The 22,423-nt window shown below is 37.5% G+C and overlaps 1 protein-coding gene across 2 annotated transcripts in view; it reads right to left on the bottom strand.

Annotated features, from left to right (window-relative positions):
- LOC136238967 (ABC transporter G family member 20-like) overlaps nucleotides 1–22,423 on the bottom strand; it is a 73,609-nt gene that overhangs the window by 26,461 nt on the left and 24,725 nt on the right. For both annotated transcript variants that reach the window (XM_066029689.1, XM_066029696.1), the window contains exons 4-16: nucleotides 20,684–20,791; nucleotides 20,530–20,623; nucleotides 20,403–20,477; nucleotides 15,162–15,242; nucleotides 14,503–14,584; nucleotides 14,367–14,457; nucleotides 7,671–7,780; nucleotides 6,821–6,903; nucleotides 6,670–6,773; nucleotides 6,521–6,615; nucleotides 1,505–1,554; nucleotides 1,383–1,448; nucleotides 1,247–1,317 (exon numbers count right to left, since the gene is read on the bottom strand). In XM_066029689.1, coding sequence (XP_065885761.1) covers nucleotides 1,247–1,317; nucleotides 1,383–1,448; nucleotides 1,505–1,554; nucleotides 6,521–6,615; nucleotides 6,670–6,773; nucleotides 6,821–6,903; nucleotides 7,671–7,780; nucleotides 14,367–14,457; nucleotides 14,503–14,584; nucleotides 15,162–15,242; nucleotides 20,403–20,477; nucleotides 20,530–20,623; nucleotides 20,684–20,791 — 1,110 coding nt within the window. The remainder of the gene's footprint in view (nucleotides 1–1,246; nucleotides 1,318–1,382; nucleotides 1,449–1,504; nucleotides 1,555–6,520; nucleotides 6,616–6,669; nucleotides 6,774–6,820; nucleotides 6,904–7,670; nucleotides 7,781–14,366; nucleotides 14,458–14,502; nucleotides 14,585–15,161; nucleotides 15,243–20,402; nucleotides 20,478–20,529; nucleotides 20,624–20,683; nucleotides 20,792–22,423) is intronic.

The following is a 22,423-nucleotide window of genomic DNA, read 5'->3' as shown; positions in this document are numbered from 1 at the left end:
CTTATCCATGGCTAAAGCAGAATACATTGCTTCGGGTTCTGCTACTCAAGAAGCCATATAGCTTTTGGCTGATCTGAACACTACTCCAAAGAAAATCGAGACTCTAGAAGAGTGCAATTGCAATGGCCAATAACTCAGCAGGACACAAGAGGACAAAGCATAGTGATATCAAACATCATTTCATTAGAGAAGCAGTACAGACTGGAACAATTACTGTGTCTCACTGTCCAACAGCAAATATGCTTGCTGATATATTTACCAAACAGTTACCAAACAGTTACCAAGAACTCAGTTTGTGAATCTAGGAAGATTGGGACTGAATTAAACAATTACTAAATCAAGGAGGAGTGTTGTAATGAACGATTACGAAATTGTATTATTCCATAATTAATTACAGTAATAAACGTAGTTATAATATTGTATATCAGATCTAGGGATTTCTAGAACAATCTACTTCTGTACCTATAAGTTGTGCTTGTACAGAATTTATTCTTTCTATAATCAGTCAGTTCTGTAAAGTTGCTGCTGTGGTGCTCCTGCAGTGTCGTTCTTCGACAGTTGACAGTAGCTAAACTTTGGAATCAGATCCTATCCTGTCCAAAGTGAAACATTACACAAAGTTTGGCTGGCCTGCTTATTTGGAAAACCATAATGATTCCCTCAAATTATTGTTCAAATGAAAACATGAGCTAAGTTTGGAAGACAATGTGTTGATGTGGGGTAACTGTACATATGCTGCACCTCCTTGTCCCCAATATAAGGCTCCATTCTACTCAAAAGGTGCACTATGTATGAATAATTTGGCATGCCACTATAGTATGTGTGGTGGCCTAAGATTAACTATGATATTAAGGCAAAGGTGATGAATTGTAGTACATGTACAGATGCAGGACCATCCCCACCACCTACAGTTTTACATCCTTGGGAGCTAGTGGTCCAAACAGCCATGGTCCAACTCCACGTTGACTACACTGGTCTCTTTATTCTTAGTAGTAATTGTTTATAGCCATTCTCAAATGGATTGATGCACACATTACGAACAGCTACACAACTACTATTACTACTACAATTGCCAAGTTGTAATATACGTACATTTGGAAGTCTAGGATAGTCCTAGACTTGCAAATGCATCTTCTCATTTGTAGTATTAGTAATAGTAGTTGTGCAGCTATTTGTAATGTGTACATCACTAAGGCTACATACAATAATCTCCTTAACTTGTACCCAACATCATAAACTGTCTTACCCAGCAATCAGGCCTGGAGTAACATAGTCAGTATAGTCAACATCAGGTCCTCCGTATACAGAATTGTTAACCTAGTGTATATATACAGTGTAATATGGTATAATTTTACAAGAAGTAGTCTACACTATACACATACTTGTAGTAATGGATTGAAGTAGAACTCCGGAATTGAAGTGTTCCTGAGGAAATCATTTCTCATTTCCTAAGGTATGTTGTTAAATTGAACACACTAGTTGCTGATATGGAGACAATACCCACCACAACGGCATCAGTCAGTGTATCATTGATTGTGTAGTACACTTGTGTACCTATACACACAATTAGGAATGTGGTGAACGTCAAAATACAGCCTTGTCAAGACACACAATTACTGTACACTGTATGTGTCATGGTGCTCAAGAAGCTGCAGGGTACCACACCAGTTTGTTTATTAACAATAAGAAAAATGACTCGATTTACACACACATGTATATAGCTCCGTTCTCCTTTATCCTGTTGATACAAGTTTTAGAATGGAGTTACCAAGTATGATTAACCACATACCAAAGTTGAGAAAAATTGCTCAAGACATAGCGTAAGTGACCTATTATCAAATGGTACCTATTATCGAACATTAAAATCACGTAACGTATTCAGAAGTTTACAATATTATTCCATATAGATGTCTACTCGTAAGGTGTTTATATGGAGAATTCCAATAGTGTAGCCTATTCTTAATGAGCTTTCCATCCTTTAGAGTTTATATGTGGACATCACAGCAGTCTTGATACTCATCATCACTGATGAAGAAATGAAGGAAAATAACACAGGGATCACCTTGAAAGAACTGCAACTCGAGCGTGACTTTGGTGGCAGAATTGGCCAACTGTTTATCATTTCCTGAGTGAAAGATGTATCCACGAACACTGTACAGAAGGGGTTGTTGTAAACAAGGATGATAAGACTGTTATTGTTTGTAGTGGGCTGATCTTTAACTGTACATATCTAGCACTAAACGATTCGCCATTGTAGCTAACTCACAGGTGTATGCTTGTATCAAAACTATACTTCAGTTACAGTATCATGGTACTTCACCTAACACGTTGATATAATAATTAAGAGTGTGTAGATCACACTGAGGTTGCCAAAGTAGAAAAGGTGCAAAACGTTCAATAATTGATCAACATAAATTATTGGGCATTCGATAATAACTACCGGTGTTCGATAATTCGTATTATATGGAATGCAGAAATCCGCTCATAACACGGACACCAATTGGATACTATTGCTCAAACTTGTGTGAGATGAAAGGCACTACCTCCAGGTGAAAATTCAAGGTTGATACTGCTTTCTAGGAGATATTTATGAAGTAAAGTATAAACCTTGTTCAATAATCGGTCACTTACGCTAAACAATTTAATATGCAAACAGCCAAACTGTATAAAAGGGTATGGCCTTCAAAAGCCTGGATGAAAAGTGTTTGGAAGACAAAAGTAGTGGCAATGAAATGGCTGCAATGATGCTAATGATAATGGGGTGGCGTTCATGGCCACCAACTTTGATTTCTTTCGCCCACTATTTTGACGGCAGCACTCTTTTTTACAGCTTGGCTGTTTTTGCATGGATTTCACTTCCTTTTGTATTTTAAGTCAATTACGTATAAATTCACTTTGAGTCTTGAACGATTTTACACAAATCATTGTTCTTCTTATTTACAGATAATGATTATAAGACAAAGTAGTGCTTTACCAATACAGAAAAATACCTACCATACTGTATTCAATGGGCTGCTAGCGGAAGCTAACCACTCGCTGCTGTAACCAATATTCACTCACTGATGAACAGCGTTAGAAAAATGGTGAGTAAAATTTAGGAGAATCCATGCAAATTTGCCACAATTTTCCACTATACGGTAGTCGTTTTTGGCTCTGTTTTACTCAATACACAACCCTACACATGAAAAAACAATACAGTGTGTGAAACTTTTCTAAAACCAATCCATTTACATTATACATTTCAGTTGAAGGTATGGTGTGAAGTACTCTTCACACCATACCTTCAACTGAAATGTACTGATGATTCCTCTGCATGGTAGATGACATGTGAAGCCATTTTCATGATACTGTGTATCAGTACTTTATCCTGAAAGCAAAAAGGAGGACAAAGTTCAGTCCATGAGGTAGGGGCAGTGGAGCATGTAGGCCAAAGAGTACAAGGGCCAACTATGATAATGAAATTTACAAAGTGGACTTTAAAGCATTAAGCAGATATGTACGTATGCTATTTGTGGGGGGTCTCGAAGCTGGCCCCCAGGGAAATTTTCATATTTAAGAAACTCTGAGTGAATACAGTTTAGATGATATTAACAAATATTAAGCTAGCTACTTACAGATTTTAAAGAGAAATGTAAAAGTGACTGTGGTTGACTGCTTTATTAGAATATCTTGATTATTCTTGCAGACATCGTCCAATAAACCTCCGACCCTGTTTCCACTGCCTATGCCATGGGGAATGCATTCTAGGTGCTGAGAAGAAAGGGAACGCCCAAGTGAAATTGAATAATAAGGGAATGATTTTGAGTTACACTGGTGTAAAGGCATCAGTTAGTAGCAGATAGTTAGTAAGACAGTAAAATACCCTGCTGATTAGGGACCCGTCGATTTCGCCGGCAAAATTTTTGGCATAATGGGTGGGTAAAAGCAATGAGCAAAATGCTGGCATAATAGGTGCAATTTTTGTGAAGTGGACATAAAAATTGCACAAAAGATCAAGATACTCTAATAGAACAGTCAGATGCACTAAAATATCGACAATGCACAGCTAATTGTTACAGTAACAACAAGTGACAATCGAGATACTCTAATAAAACAGTCACACATGTTAAGCAATATTAGCTAGCTTCTTGCTTTATATGTTAGAAGTAATTGCTGATCGAGATACTCTAATAGAACAGTCACTTTAAGGCAAAACTGTAGCTTTGCAATTGGAAATATTCAATTAACAAAGATCAGTGCTGAGCAAAATTTATAATTCTTGAGCAAAATATGGAGCATAATAGGTGAAAAATAAAAGAATTGCTGGAAAGAAAAATAGGTGGAAAAAAAAGCAAAATAGACTGGTCCCTACTGCTGATTTAATTTTTTTTTTTTTTGCAATTGTGGCTACTCAACTAGGGCCACTCTAAAGGACTTAAACAATGCTGCCAAGTCATCATGAAGGAAAGTAAATCTAGGTTTTGGTTTGATGAGAAGTCCAAACCTTGTGAAAAATAAAAGTGTGTAGCATACACAATCAGACAGGTAATATAAGTACTGTATTGTTCACCATGGATTAGCACATCAGCCAAGATATAATGTTAGCCCCGCACATGTGGGTATGAAGGAGGTTTAGTAGAAGAAGTAGAGCCAGATGCATCCCTTTGCTGATGATTGCCTAGTTTCTAGAATGATACACACACCATAGGACCATGATACTCTTCAGCAAGATCTCAATAATCTAACAGTTTGGGCAAGACATTGGCATATGGAATTCAATGTTGCCAAATGTAGCATTCTTCCAGTAACTTTAAAACAACACAAAGTACTTACTACTTATGAATATACCATAAATGGTACTACACTGAACACTGTTTCTCAACATTCATATTTAGAAATAAGTCAAATCACAAATTATCTTGGCATTCTTACATTGAAACACTCTGTAACAAAGCCAACTGCACAGTGGGATTCCTTAAACGTAATAATAACCTCCAAGACATCTTCGTGAGTATAGTTATAAACAACTGGTTCTGTCAATGCTTGATTGCTGCTTCTCCATATCGGACCCTTACCTTCACAATACAATCAATTGACTCGATATAGGGTTGCACAGTTTGTTACAAACAATCCATGGCAAAGAGACCATCGTGACAGGATCATCACAATCCTACACCAGTTAAATTGGCCAACTCTACAAGATCGACATATAAATAGTAGACTAATCCTTTTATTCAAACTAGTAAACAGCTTACTTATCATTCTCCACCACTACCTGCCATCACCATCTTTTCCAAACGCTAGAGCTAGTCATCAACTAAAATTCTTTCACTACCAGCCCAGTACAGAAATTTACTGTAACCTTTTTCCCCCAGGACAACTATTGAATGGAATTCTCTACCTAACCCTGATCTACATGAAATTGACATAGAAACATACAGGTCACACTTGTTTACGTAATAATTGTCACTGTATTTGTACATTAGCCTGTTACCCTTAAGGGTTTTGATAATAAATAAATAAATAAGAAATGATGACAATCTTGTTGACAATTACCACATCATAAACAAACACACATGAAACACATACCTTTTGGGGCTACAGAAACAAAACAAAGATTTTCAAACTCTAAATGAGCAGAGATGCTGTACAGTTTTAATCAATTTCTTCTCTGAGTGTAGCCCAACAAAAAGTTCTGTATTTTTTTCTTTGTAGCATGCGTAATTTTATGAATTGTTCCTAAATTTCGTTTTTTTCTCTCCAATATTTGCATGCTTGTGGGACCATAGATACTAGAATACATAATGGATTGGAAACGCAATGCATTTTACGGTTACGGGCTCGGTACAGTCATGTGATGACGTTTATGGGATACAGCAGCATTTTCAATAGGCACAATACATTTTTGTCGAGTTCACCCAGAATTTTCTCGAAAACAGATATCTTGTTCACTTCATTCATATTTTATTTGCATTCTCGAAGGTATGAACTTTTCTTTAATATTATAGCATGTATCGCTAGACCCGTTTTCAAAAAGCCAGGAAAACCCCCACAACGACTACTGTCGTGTAGCCATTCTTTCGCTTCGCTTACAGAAAGTAACTGCTGTACAGAGCTAAATTATAATTATGTGCACTCAATATAATGTGGCGAAACTGTTTAATACTTCTAGAACTTCGTATGCAATACGCCCTATACACTAAAACCCCCACACTAGTTTTTAAACACAAGTTTTGCATTCTTTCCTTCACACCTTCTATTGTACGAAACGACTAACCTTCAGTCACAAACCAATAAATAGCTGAATCCTTTAGCAATAATTTAACACTTTATAATACATGTAATAGTAGCCTCAGTGTTAAGAATAACTGTAGTTTGCACACTTGGTAACATTGCCATAAATCACGTGACCATACCGAGTCCGTAACCGTAAAATACATTGCATTTCCAATCCATTATGTATTCTAGTATCTGTGGGAGGACCAAGTCTAGATTTTGCTGAAACAGTCACATGTTATATCACTAAGCACTCCCAACTTACTAGTAACATCAAGGATTAATTCAATGGCAGCTCCATCCACATCAGTTGGATCAACAGGACTACCAGCGTCTACACCTTCACACACGGTGACAAGTCTATTTCACCTCAGGATATCATTGTATCACTGCAACAATGTAACATTTACACACCTTTCTATAAACTTCTGAGTGTAGTTCTCAGGAATAATAAAATATCCCCAGGCACTTCCTTCCTCTATCTTCTCTATACCTTTAGCAGTATCTCTGGCTAATTTCTACATATAATAATTCATACCACAATCACATATTCCTCTACACTCACTAGATCAATGGTATCATGATCAATGTGTGATAGAAATGATCTACCGAGATGAAATGTCCCATTGAAGAAATCAGAATAGTAAGCTATAGGAAATAAGTAATGATGTGCTCTAGTACTGCTACTATGGCTACTTAAAATTGTATGTATAGTTACAAAAGTGATACATATGTAGGCATTGAGTGCAATATCTAATTTTTTCAATAAACAACTTCTATATAAATTTCTTATAGAACATGAGTCATGCTATAGAGTTGACTGATGGTTGTGATTAATTTTAGAAGCATAAATCACTTTACACAGTCAACATTAGATGACAGAATTGAAACCTCATTTCTGACTTGAGGGTACTGTTACAATTGTGACACCTTCTCTTCAGTTGCTAATTATCTTAAAGTTGCTATTATACTAATCCTTCCATGTACATAATGTACGTAGATGAGTACAAGGAGGTTTTTATTACAGTAGTTGTGCAAAACACAGCTGCTACTGGTCAGTGAACCATAGGGTGTCTGTGCACCATTCACGCACTTGAGCCTTGTGCAGGCAAATCTTCCTGGAGCAGGGCACACACACACACACACACACACACACACACGCACACACACACGCACACACACACACACACAAACGTGCACTGTCAAGAAGTATAACTGTAAATGGATGTATTAAATACTTTATTTTAAACTTAGTAATGTATACATAGCTAGTAGCTGTACATGTACCTCCAGTACATCCTGTGCATGTACAATCATATACTTCTTTAAACACACTATGTGACTCATCGAATATTCTTGGACACAGACATTAACAACAAGCACATACGTACAGCACAATGTCATAAAAAGCTTACCAATGTCATGATCAGTGTAATACATTTTGATGTCTCTGATGTCTTGTCCATATGCAATACAGTACAGGGCAATGTTCAAAGTTGTCACGATAACAATACGGGAGAATAAACTGCAACAAACAATTGTGTAATCTGATAGAATCTCTGCATGCCTATGTACCATGTAGTTCTCAATTATATTATAAATCTCATAATCAGACAGTATAGTATGTAGTACTGCTTAGTATGGATCATAAAGGTTTGCACTAGAATATCACTACGAAAAGCCATCATCCTCACCTTATCTTCACAACAACTTGGTGGATTAGTTATAAACATAATCAAACCCAAAAGTGCTTCCACAGTGATCCTAAGTGCTTCCAATAAGTTCTATAGAAGTTTTTCATCTGACTTTTTAACTAACTGACTGACTATCTGACAGACAGACAGACAGACTGACTGACTGACTGACTGACTGACTGACAGACTGACTTCAGCCAAACATAACTCAGCTATGGTTAAGTCTATGGGCTTGACTTTTTGGCTGATTGGCATAGTTTCAACCTAAGGTGTACCTTATCACAAACCACTTCAACTACAACGCATGCATCATGAACGTACAGTACCTCTGTCCTCATTGGTGCTCCATTTCATTCTCCACTACCATATAGGTGTTGATCCACGGTAACATATCAATGCTTCAGTGCTGGCTGTCATGAGAATCATGCAAAATATTATTTATGTAGGAACTGGCATGAATTGATTGCAGAGGTACTTCTGGTACTGTTCTTGTTGGGAAAACATAGCTAAAAAATGAAGCAGTTTGGCCACGTCAGTAATTGATATTTGGGATTCATATAAATACAAATTGTGTCTGGCACCTTTCTTTTCTTTGTTGCGGTATAGAAAGTTTAGAAATTTTATATTTGAGTAGTGATAGTATAAAATCTATGAAACAAGGGAGGTCATTTATAACTGCGGCTATACTAGTGGACTTCAGTCATATGTGCTGTACTGTTGATAGGCTGTATATGACTGAAGTAGGAATTAAATGTACACTGCAGTAAAGGTGCAGATAAAAAGACAACCTCACTTGTTTCATAGCTTTTTTATTTCTATGATCCCTACTCAAATGTCTTATACTTTGTAAAATTAATGAATATTTATACTGGTACACAGCCATCAATTGATTGAATATCAGCTATCAACATGTTGCTTTGTAAACTAATAAAAGAATCAAGCTAATAGCAGCATTATGTGCTTGCATAATCATATCGTTAGTAATAGTCGCAGTAACCCTACAGTTCACAGTTAAGGTGATCACTCTGCACACAGATAATCAAGGCTATTAGTATATAATTCAATTGCCACTAGCCTTGTAATAAAGTACTATGGGAAGTATTTCAGGTTGCACTGAGGCACATTTGGGTTGAAATCTAACCAGCACTGCCAAGGCATTGTGACTGCCAATGCACTGTGACTGTCAAAGCACTGTGAAGGTATTGTACGGTAGCTAGTCTTCCACATGAAAGTGCAAACCTTCCCACTATACAATACTTAGTGTACAACATGTATGATTGTGATGTTGTGTGTGTGTGTGTGTGTGTGTGTGTGTGTGTGTGTGTGTGTGTGTGTGTGTGTGTGTGTGTGTGTGTGTGTGTGTGTGTGTGTGTGTGTGTGTGTGTGTGTGTGTGTGTGTGTGTGTGTGTGTGTGTGTGTGTGTGTGTCCTGGTATTACTTTTATATGCATTTCAAATCTTAAATTACCAAGTTAGTTACTATTATGATCAAATCCTTTAATTGCATCTTAGCTAGACTGAAGTATATAGGAATTAAACGTTGACTAGTATATCTACAGGTGCTGAGATATGCTTGTCTGAATGTATCAGGAGGCAGGCACGCAGGCAGGCAGGCAGGCACACACGCACGCACGCACGCAGGCAGGCAGGCAGGCAGGCAGGCAGGCAGGCAGGCAGGCAGGCAGGCAGGCAGGCAGGCAGGCAGGCAGGCAGGCAGGCAGGCAGGCAGGCAGACAGGCAAGCCACTCGTATCTTGGAAATGGCCAGGTAATTTTTTTTTCAAATTTTGTATGTAGATTCCCCTACCATATGGGTATATACTTCTGTAGCAAATTTGGTTCAAGAGATCACTGAGCTACATATGTGTGAAAATCATGTTTTCTTTCTTCCTGTCAATATGCTCACAGTGTTGCATGCCAGCTTCTTGGGCTGCATAGCACACTACCATATATATAATAGGAGATACCGTACCAGTCCAGTAGCATACCTAGTAGGCCTGAGCCTATTACACTCAAAATTTTACCTTTTATTCTTTCCAGAATTTCCCCAAAACTTCTCCTATTATTCTTATGTTTATTCTTGTATCTGATATCAATGTGTTCAAAGACTTGAAGAAGATACACTGGTATAAGATGCACAAGTTTCAGAATAGCGCAATTACATCTCTGATGTTGGTTGCAGATTGTTAGCTAACATGAAATGATCTGACTGCTCTATTAGAGTAATTGAAAATTTTATTAGAGTAATTGAAAGTTTTATTAGAGTGTATTGATCTTTTAGGGGCCTTTCAGCCAGCACTCGAATAATAATGCCATGCAGCTATATATTATTCTTAGCAATTTAATTCTTACTTCTAGCTAATCAAGAATAGACACACCCCTGATTATTCCCGTGAACGTCCAATATTTCTAAAGTTATGCCTGTGACCATCCTATTATTCCGGAATTATTCTCATGAAATTGGCGACCTATTATTCTGAAAATTAATATGCCAGCATAATAGGTGCAGGCTTAATACTTAGTTAGGTCCTTTCCATACATTTATTAGGGGCGGATCCAGGGGGGGTTCAAAGAGTTCCATGGAACCCCCCTTTTGAAAGAGCCTCTCTTACTCGAGATACTCTAATAGAGCAGTCAAATCGAGATACTTTAATAGAGCAGTCACAGTAGTCTTGTGAGGAGCAGTGTAGGAAGCTGTGTATCTAGTTATAAATAATTGGTGAGGGCATCTATGGTGAGGGGCAGCTATTGTCAGCATGTGATGACCTTTTTTTTTTTTTTTTTTGTTTTTGGTCTTCAACTTACAGCTAGGCTAAAGTTGCAATTCCAAAGTGGAACTCCCCTTTTTAAAAGTCTGGATCCACCCCTGTTTATAGATAGTAAGTTAGTATAATAACTTAACAAAAGTTGACTGGGAATTCAGGGGCATGGTGACTATGCATCCTATGGTTATGCTGTACTTAAACCACCTTAAATTTTCTCTCATTAAGAATCTAGAACCATGCATGGTGAAATCCAACATTTATAACCACTACTGAAAAATAATACACATTTTGCATGTTGCACCATAACATTCTAAGTTGGGCCCATTGTTTTATAACACGTATGCACTAAGGTGACTTGCCTTATCATATATCAGTAAAATATATTCTCATGGAACTATAGAGCCAGTTTCAAGCTTGAGTAAAGGAATCCTAACTTTAACTTTATCTTTATTAACTACATGGGTGCAGTTGTACTGTTGATTAATGATGTCAAGAATCCTAATGCTGTGGTCATTCATGTGACAAGACATTCTTTCAGTATAAAACATTTTTACCATGCAGAAATAAACATGCTTTTATACTAAATAACATACCAAGAAGGGCTGGAGCAGTAAAAGCCAGTTTAGCAATATATATTATCAAGTAACTACAACTACTTTGCAAACAAGTACAAAAATGAATTCTGCCTATATGTATGTATATTGTGACATTTAAGCAACTAATATATGTACGGATATTTAATTTCATTTATTCAAAAACTATTTACCACATATATTATATTCATTATTTGTTTCCGTAGTGAGTAACTAGAAAAATTCCTCTATACAGTTAGTAAATCATAAAAGCTGTATTTTTTATAGTTATACAACAGGTACGAGTGCTCTGTCTGATATAAACGCACGAGCCTGAGGGCCGTTAGGCCCGAAGGCAAGTGCGTTTATACAGGCAGAGCACGGGTGCACATTGTATAACTGTTATGTACCACTCACCTAATAGGTGGGGAGAGTCTTACAAGACAGCTGGAACACTTATAAAGGTCAGGTTTCTAACATCGATTGTGGGTAACCAAGCCGAACGTTCTGATGACGTTCCCTCTACAGTACTGCAGCCACCAGAGATATTGAAAGCTAGTACACTATGGTTTATATCACTAACCTGCATTCGCTGTTCGACTCTCATCATGTAGTGCTCAGCATGTCAGCGTGATCACTCAGTCGCCATATAGACTAAGCGCCAGAATAATCGCCATAGTGATTTTCTCGAGCGAAAAAAAGCAGCAAACAGACGGTTTAAGTAAACAAAACCAAACTACAAAACAATACTAGTCTAATTCTTACTATTCACACTGGCTAAACTCGAATCTGGTGGCATGACAAAAACTGGTTACCACAATCGAACGTAAAGGTTAGTATTATTTAGAATATATTTGTTTTATTGAGTCATTGTCGAAGTGGACTACAGTTTAATCTGGGCTAAGATGGCACCAGACTATAGTAAGGTGTATAAGTATGTTTATATATATATGTAGACTAGAGTTGTGGCCACCCGCCTTGGCTTTTTCGATCGCCATTGGCTGCTTGTAAACATTATACGTATAAGTGACGTTATGGCCCACAATCGACCTTTACATGTCAGGCTATAAAAAAATTCGAGTGATCTGTGAAGTGTCTTTCCACCTATTAGGTGAGGTGTCATAGTGGTCTTCACCACCAGCACTTGTGCTATGCTGCACAAAACCGCAGCCAGTGCAATATCTGTATACTGCACTGTGGTCGGTGCATTATAACTTATAATGCACTCGTTGTGGTCTACAAAACCGCGACCAGTGTGTTATAAGTTATAATGCACTCGCTGCAGTCTGCAGCAGTGCAATATACAAATTATGGCACTGGTGGTGCCTTTGAACTGCCCACGCAGAGTGGTACATAAAATAGTTATACCATGGCCACAAGGGATTTGCCTGATATATATGCCCAAGTCCGAGGGCATGGGCATATATATCAGGCAAATCCCGAGTGGCCATGGTATAAGTAATCTATACCACTCAGGTATGCTCACCTAATAGGTGAAGGAAGACAAACCTGCATTCACTACATTACTTTTATACAGAGGTTTGCAAGCATCGATTGTGGATTTAAATTGTAGGTTTCACTTGTTGTAGTGATACCAAATAACCACTTTGCGGATGAATAAAGTAACCTAAGGTGCTAAAATAAACACTTAGACATGTAGGTTGGGAATGTTTGAGGCATCTTTTCATGCAGTTGAAATGTACTGTGTAGAAAAACAATCCCCACATTGCAAAAATGATTATTTAGTGATGCCTACATAATAACTGAACTATGCAATGCTGACTCAGTCACTTCTTTTTTGCTTCACAACAATTCCCCTAACTAAACCAACATGTTAAACTCAAACCCACAATTCAAAACTTTAAGCAGCTCTTTATAAACAATCAAAGGGAACTGATGTTTTGTAACTGCTTCAGCATCAAAGGCAGTTGTGGTCAGGGCTATATCATGATATTGCCCTAATCACAGGGCAATATCGTGGTCAGGGAAATATGTGAAATATAACCCTGTGGTTTCCTTTGATCTGAGGTGTCAAAGTGGTATATCTGAATTTAAAAACCACTTGCCTGCATTGAATGAAGTTTTTGGGAGTAATTTTACTGCTTATCAGGTCTCGACTTTTATATGTTATTGTATATACAACTCTGCACGATGTTTGTTCACCTCTTGTAGGAAAAAGAGCAAAAAAATACTTTCATGGTTTACCAATTTTTAAACTTCTTTAGTTACATAAACTAAAAATGCTTTTATGAAAAGGATCTTTTGGTTCCTATCAAAAATTAAAGTTAAGATAGCACTACATGTGTGGGGAAGTTTGGTGCTTTTGTCAGCTGTGTCCACATTCATATCCTAATTTGGCTTTAAGTAAGCAACCCAACTAATAGTTTTCAACTTAAGGTTGACTCTCCAATAGGGGTAGTGGGCAGAGGGCGAGGTTTTTTACAAAATTAAAGAGGAACGTATACGGATGAATGGTCAAATTACGCATGGGCCATTTAGTTATCAAAACTGCTTAAAATGAAAGGAAATTTACAGCACAGGTCTTTATTCAACACCATGTAGCTGTACTGCCACACACAACCATCTGCAGATGGGCCAAAGCTCCATTAAGGCTTCAGACTACTTGAACAGCTCACTACTGGACTTGGGAAAAGCAGCCAATAAAAACAGAGTATTCAAGGCTGACTGGTTTTGTGCCGGAAATCGAACAGAGTAAGGAGAGACATGGCTCTGATGAACTTTAATAGGTCCATCTTCTGGAAAATATATCCTACTGGCCGTATGATCTGTGTCAGTCAAACTCATTATTAGATATGCGCCATGCCATGGCCTTGACAACTTCCTTTGTTTTCCTGACTCCTCATGGGGAAACTTAATCAACACCCATAATAGAGTACTCATGTAGCTTTGCGTTCATGGTGAAAATTCAAACCTGCTGTCATGAATGATAAGACCGGCTTTCCCTGATCCAGTCACTAATATACCAAGCTATTGAAACAGTTATGAATTGCAATTTGATTCTCTGAGTTGTGATTTGGTCACTATTTTAATGCTACAGTGCTATCAATGGTAATACACTCACGCTGGATTGCGGACAAACTTTAGAGCTTCTTTATATGACAGAGCAACAATTTTAGACAATTTAGGAAGTCGTGGTACACCAAGCTGGAAACCTGATAAAAAAAATATCAAATTAAACTTGAGGTATGATCACTCACCAGAGAGGTATGAAGGGAACTTTACAGTTTCAACATTGCCTAATAATGGAGTATGTTCTGTGGGCTCATCATCACCTTGTTGCTATGGAGAATATTAACAAGAAATATACACCAGGTATAAGGTCCTTACCAGTGTTGGGAGTAACGTGTTACATAAGTAACGCGTTACGTAATATTATTACTTTTGTGGTAACTAAGTAATATAACGAAATACACTATAAAAACGGGTAATATAACTCAAGTTACTTTACTTACAAATGTAACGCGTTACCTAAGTAATATAGTTACTGTAACGAGTTTAATATTACGTAATTATTACTACAAGTAACGAAGTTACTAATCTCATTAGTTATTCTCTGAGTAACGCCTAGCCAAAATGAAGTAACGAAGCCTACTGAATGAAGCTTATTCACTAGCTTCTTACTTATAACCAAGATTTGCACATTGTCCAACAATGCAATCATGTCACGTGATAAGGTGATAGTTTTACACGTGACAGCTTAAGGCTGTGGACACAAAGTAATATAATATGTAATATTACTATAGTTACTTTATTTTAAGGGTAATATGTAACTGTAACTAAATAGTTCAGTTGCTAGTAATATGTAATATGTAACTAGTTACTTTTACAGAGTAACTTGCCCAACACTGGTCCTTACAATTGATGTTGCCTTTGAAGCAATCTTGTCTATTGGATTACTTTGCTGTTCCAGTAGTTTTAAGAAGGCATCTTCCAAGTTCTACAGCATAAATATACTACAGTGAATCCCTCATAATAAACTCCCTGAATTAAGGAGACAATAGAAAAAAACAAGGACAAATACTTTCATTCCAACAGGTCCGACTTCATATTTTTACCCCTGAAAGAGGAAAACCACTATATTACAGCAAACAATATTATAGGCCTAAAATTCAGGGTCTTTAAGTGTCCATTATAGAGAGGTTCCAATGTACATGTAGGTTGAGCTGACTGAGCAGCTCTGCTACTAGGTGATAAGTTAGTTTATTTATGGCTAACTTATCAACCTGTAGCAAAGCCACTCACACTATTTTATACCATTGCAGTAACCATGCACTAAAGATATAGGTATATATCAATAGTGAAACATCCGATGGCTCGTAAACTTTATTTGCAGTCAAAGAGTTTGTGTGGCAGCTTTAAGCCTACCACTGCAAATGTATTGGGTGCTGCCCTGTTGCATTGACACAGGGCAGCTTTACATATGTACCGTCATGACCAAGTTTTACACTTCTTAAGTGCTGAACTTCCTAAACTTTAACTCAAGTGAACATGGTTTCAGTTTATGCTGACTTTCCTAGATTGCGAGCTAGTGACTACCCACAGGCTACAATTCCTCCTTTTCTCCTTATCATCCCATATCGCTCTGACATCGTCCTTTACAATGAGAAAAGTAGTTCAGTTACCCTGTTAGAACTGACATGTCCCTTGGATTTAGTTGAACACCTTGAATCCGTGAGGGATCACAAGCAGGGAAAAAAAGAATACCAAGAAATGTTTGATTGCCTGGAAATATTCAGTTTCTACAGTACTGTTGAATTAAGTGTTTTGCGTAGGTCACTTCTTGCCATCCTCTTTATCTTCTTTTCAAAACTGTGTCCAGAATGAGCTCAATATAACCAACTCCAGCTGCAGATATATTTTTGATTTGGCAGCTGGAGTATCAGTTTCTTATTCTAGAAGAATCTTCTTGGTAAGAGATAGCCCGGGAATGTTAAGGTTGCTCTTCTTTATTTTACATGTAGTGAAGTTTTATTTTTATTGTTTTAAAACTGTATTTCCTTGCCACACCCACTTGTGGGGTAGTTAGCTACACCCATCTGTGGCTGTGTGTGCCCGAAGACTCATTCACCACAAGTATTACATTTTATTCAACACTAATATTGTTGGTTTCTCTCTCACAAATCCTCCCCCCAAGTATAACACTTAAGGCTTTTACAAAACATTACTATACTATTGGGATGGCTGAAAAGTAAAAACATCAGTAACTATCAATGTTCAGTAGAGCTAGAATTGTCCCATCAGTGTATGGTGTACACCCAACTAATTTGAACCAATTACAATACAACTTCACACATACTTGGTGAAAAAAACATATGTTACCGAACATGAGAACATGCGTGATGAATAATATTACAGGTTGTTCATTACGCATAATATACACATGCAGCTACATGCATGCACAACTCCATGTGTACATGAGTCCAAAATGTCCAACGTGTATGTACTGTTTGAATAACATCAAATAATCAAGTCAAAACAATCAAAACATAATGCCAAAACAATTAACTAAACAAACAATAAAAGGGCCTAAAAACTAAATATTAGCCTCGATAGAAGCCTTGATGGCCAGGCAATACAGGCTGTTACAGGCACAATGTATACACATTATTGCATATTTCAACAAGGAAAACTTAACTTATGTACATCTAACCAAAAGTGAGTTACAAAGCTTAATACATACAATGTTAGCACTCACCATTACCAAGCAACATTTTTGTTCAATGGAGCAAAGGTACTGGATCTCCTCAAAAGATATTACAGTGACTGTTCTGAAAACAGGCATTGTTTTAATGGGCTGTGTACATGCGGTATGCACATTTTTATTAGTAGTTGTACTTTAGCATCTATTTGCATTGTAATTTCTGTGTGATGCATGAACATGTATTATTGCCAGGTCCAAGAGTGTGAGACAGTAACAAGAGGAGAAGCGGTTACTAACCAACCTAGCAAATGGGCTAAAACTGCTGATCCATGACTGGTATGACTGCTCATCTCACACTGCACAGCTACTAGTGAATTTGGTTAATAAGTGTATAATAACAACAGAAGCCCACTAAGCAGGTATGTAGGGTGGCCTGTGTGGTTGGTGAGGTTTCAACAGTATCAGTGGTGTTCCATATAAGGTAATTTTGAATTTCCGCACTATTAGCACTATTACCGTGTAACCTCATGGAAGTTTCACGTTCCTTTGTGCCTTAGATGTTTATAAGCTCCTGCCAGGACGAATTTATTTTATACAAGGTTTGCCAACTTTAACTAATAAAAAGTTTGGGTTAAAGCGGATCCCCAACTCCACGCCCTCCACACTTGTGTCACAGTGTATAAGCACTGAACCACTGCTACCAGCTACCAGCGTACTATGTTTTTTACCTTATAAACGTGAACCACAAAGGGTGTTCTATTATTAAAGAAGAAAGAACCTATATAGTGTGAAGAAGAAACCAAAGCTGAACCCTTACCCTAACCCTTACCCTAATCCTAATGCTAATACTAGTTGTAGCGTGCCCTAAAGTACAAGATGTGAGGCAAAATACTGGTCACCTTCCCTAACATAACTAGTAGACATGTGCCCTAACCTAACTAGTAGACTCGTGCCCTAGTCTAAAGTACAAAACATGAGGCAAACTACTGGTTGCTTGCCCTAAACACACATACACACATAAAAAAAACCTCATACAAAAAAATTAGCCCTGCCAGGTCTGATGTGTGATGAGACTGGTTGCAAAATTTCAAAACTTTCAGAATCTGCAAAGAGGCATTTCTCTGTCTTTGCAACCACCTATCACCAGAGTAGGAGAGAAGTGACATGGTCATCAGTGTGGAGGCCACTGTCTGTGCCAAGGAAAGTTGCTATCCGTCTGACATATTTGGCTATTATTATCAATGAGTACCTCACCATAACTCATTTGTTTGGTATAGGATGATCAACTGTTTGTGACATCATAAATGAAACATGCAGAGGTGCTGATGAAGGAGTTCCATCATCTACTACAACTGGGAAGGTTGGCGTTCAATAATTGTTCAATGAATTGTGGAAGATAATGACCATTTCTTGGATGTCTGAATAGGGTGGCCTGGAAGTGTCCATGCATGACACAGGATTTTGTAGATTCAAATATGTGCAAGAAAATTACACATGAACACTTGGTTACCAATCAATCAACAGCCTTATATGGAGTGTGTGTCCCACTTTACATGATAGAAGAATCTGCATACCCAATTCAATCATGGCTCATAAGCTATTTGTACACAATTCAGGTTTAACTAAATCCAGCAAAACTTCAACTACAGGATCGATACATAAAGCCCGCATTGTTGTTGAGAATGCTTTTGGGTTTCTCAAGGCATGATGGCATCATGTACAGAAGCACAATGACATGCATACTCTACATGTAGTTACTGACGTGAAATCCACCATGAGTACTTCAATGATACTTGACTCCAAAATAGTGAAAGTGAGTATAATTAACCTTTAACTGTGACACTTCAGTTGGATCATCACATGTCATAAAGAATGCACTAGTTAGATACTTTCAAAACAATTTATCCTATGAACTATTTGCCATGATCAACACATGATATTACAGTTTGCATATATCTGTGAAAAATTCAAGACATTATCAACAATGCTGGTGAATTGCTTACATCACATGCACTGTCCATTTATGCATGGAGTTTTTGTGATACCACACATGCCACATTTGGACAAAGCAAAACGTTTTTACTCAAAATGTTTACCAAAGAGTTTGACGAGTTACAACACATGTATCATCAATATTTTCAATGTCTCAAATAACAGCAGAAGAGGTTGATAAGCTGGCAGTCATGTATTAGTTATTTTGTATCATGGTAAAAGAAGAGTCCTTGAAGAATTTGTGTCCCCCGTGTAAAACAGCTTAGCATTATCAGTAGGCACTTTCAAGTTGGTAACAAGTTTCATTCCTAATAAAATTCCCAAGTTGGACCCTTTGAAACAGAGTTGGTGGAGCAAGGCAAACAGTGGGTGGGTGGGAGGGCATCATTGACAATGAAAGTCACACAGTAAAGCAACAGACATGAAAAATATTATGCTATTTTCATAGTATAGCTGCTGTAGAAATACTATAAGCAGCAACTTACAATAGCATGTGAGACTCAGTGCCAGATCCAATCCTCTCCCCCTCCCCCCCCCCCCCCAAAAAAAAACAAGATTGAGATACTCTAATAGAGAAGTCAGTCAAATAATTTAATAGAACAGTCACACACAAAACACTGAATCTTCCATAGTTGTTGAGTATGAACACTAGCATCTGCAACACTATCCCATGCATGGGAACATTTAGCCTGCTAAGATTTTGCAAATGAAATGCACATGGTCTTGTGTATGCCATTCTTAGGATCATTAATAGCTAACTGAACTGCTCATGTCTATCACTTTTCCTATATACCAACTCTTGATCAATGTAGTCCACATAGAAAGCATAGATTTGTGCACAAAACTACTCTACATCAAAAAACATTTAGCCCTGAGATATGTAACTCCCCTTCCAAACCCTGAATCCACCCCTGAAACTGAGAGGTTGACTGCTTTATTACAGTGGTTGCATTTTCTTAAACTTTTACAGTGCATTCATATGACGATGTAAGGTGTGATCATGTTCAAAACAATTGTTTGAGGTAGGATTTCAACTCACTAACTTCACAAAGGATCTCCTAAAATCTCAGTTACTACTTATACTACTACATTATTGCACGTACGTAGTAATATTCGATAGTAACAGGAGGAGGCAAGGAATAAAATAGCTTCATAATCCATTCATGGAACAAATCAATGGCTAACCGGCTAAAATTAATTAGAGGATGAGCAACAGAAAAGAACTGGCAAACTTTCTCAGCACTGATTTGCTTCCTATTAGGTAATATTTAAGTGACACGATTATTGTTTGTGTGTGATATTGAGTTGAAAGCTTGGCATATGTCCATGAGCTGGTACACATCATGTAAAGTATAGTGAGGATTGCAAAATCGTGGCTTCATGTAAATACACTTTATACTTTCTAGGCCACATGACTCACTACAATGGGTTTTGACTTATCATACATTTACGACTAAAACTTACAGTCACGCCACAAGTTGTTATAAGCCTCTCTGGTGGAGATTGTGCTAGTATTCTACCAGATCTCATTAGACCAACCTAGAAGTGATTGGTGTAAAAATTATTGACACATGCTAAAATAAGAACTGACCATATGGGATTGTCTGGCTTCCTCGATATAATGAGTAGTAATAATAATAGTAGTGTTACCAGTTGAGGTGATCTCTAACAAATGACCCCAGATCCTGTACATGTGGTAGTGCACATGCTAATAGTTAACTCTATTCTATTACTAGTCACATTACTTTGCTCTCAGTAAGGGATCCAGCCCAACAGTGGGTTCATCCAATATCAACAATGGTGGTTCATGAAGTAGAGCAACAGCTAATGACACACGTCTCTTCTGACCACCACTACAATGAAATTAAAACATAGATCGACCTAAAGTTTATCTACAGACAACAAAAAATGTTTGGAAAAGATACTACAAAGCTCTCTTGATTGACATGTTTACATTCAGCATTAATAGTTTGAATCAAGACACACTGTAGTGTGTCGTGCCGCCAAAGAAGCCAGCACGCAACACCATGCATGAGTATATTGGCAGGAAGAAAGAAAACACGATTTTCACGCATTCATAGCTCTGTCCTAGGCCTGTGCCGATTATGCCAGCACAATTTGGGGAATAGGTAGCCAAAAGCATTGAGCATAATGCCAGCAAAAACTGCATGCCACAAAAACTGCTCAGGGGAATGATTTGAAAATTGGTGTACAGATGGATTAATCAACTTAGAAAGGCTCTTCAATAGTGTAGAAGAATCAGACATGAAGTTGGTGTAGTACTGTAAGTGCAAATCGAGATACTCTAATAGAGCAGTCACCCTAATACAGCAGTCAGCTAAGAAGTAAATTACTCTATTAAGGCATTCATCTATGTCTTGTAGAGAATTAAACACTGTTACAAACCACTCTGTATAGAGCTCAACTACAAAAGTGTTAAACCACATTTCAAATCACCCTGTAGAGTATTCAGCTAGAAATAACTCACCCTGTAGAGAAATTAGCTAGAAACAAGTCAGCCTGTAGAGAGATCGGCTAGAAATGAGTTATCCTGTAATAAGATCTGCTAGAAGCAAGACATCCTGCAGAGAGTTCAATTACATTTCAAGTCACCCTATAGAGAGTTCAGCTAAAAACAAGTCACTCTGTAGAGAAATCAACAGGAAAAAAGGCACCCTGCAGAGAATTCAACTACATTTCAAGTCACCCTGTAGAGAGATCAGCTAGAATAGCATTTCAAGTCTACCTGTAGAGAGATCAAATAGAAACAAGTCACCCTGTAGAAATATCAGCTAGAAACAAGTTACTGTGTAGAGAGATCAACTAGAAACAAACCACCCTGTAGAGAGATCAGCTAGACGCAAGTCACCCTGTAGAAATATCAGCTAGAAACAAGTTACTGTGTAGAGAGATTAACTAGAAACAAATCACCCTGTAGAGAGATCAGCTGTAGGCATGCGTACATTATGCCGGAATAATTATTGGAATAATCGGTGGTAAAAAGAATCAGGAATAATAGGGTGATCTTCTGGAATAATTAATTAGAATTCACACATTTTTCGTGTAGTATCACAGAAAAATTCCTAAAGGAACATCCACAATCATTGCTAGCACAAAATCGGACAAAATGATCGAGATACTCTAATAGAGCAGTCACTTACCGTAATAGAACAGTCAGGCAAGTTTAGTTGTGACTGCTCTATTAGAGTATCTCGATCTTTGGGTATAGTTTTATGCTTGCAAGTGGCTATATTTTCAGCTGCAGAAAAATATCCATTTGACTTTTACAATTCCAAGAATCACTCCAGGTATATTTGGGAATAATTGTGGGAATAATAAGTGAATAAAAAAGAATTGCCAGAAAGAATAATAGGTAATTTAAAAGGCATAATGTACTCAAGCCTAATCAGCTGGAAGTAAGTCACTCTGTAGAGTTACCATATAGAATTCAGCTACATTCCATGAGTGTTGAGCTAGAAGTAAGT

The sequence above is a fragment of the Dysidea avara genome, chromosome 1 (assembly GCF_963678975.1).
Source record: "Dysidea avara chromosome 1, odDysAvar1.4, whole genome shotgun sequence".
Classification (NCBI taxonomy): Eukaryota; Metazoa; Porifera; class Demospongiae; order Dictyoceratida; family Dysideidae; genus Dysidea; species Dysidea avara.
The sequence above is the reverse complement of the archived record's forward strand: the minus strand, read 5'-3'. Positions and strand labels throughout refer to the sequence as shown.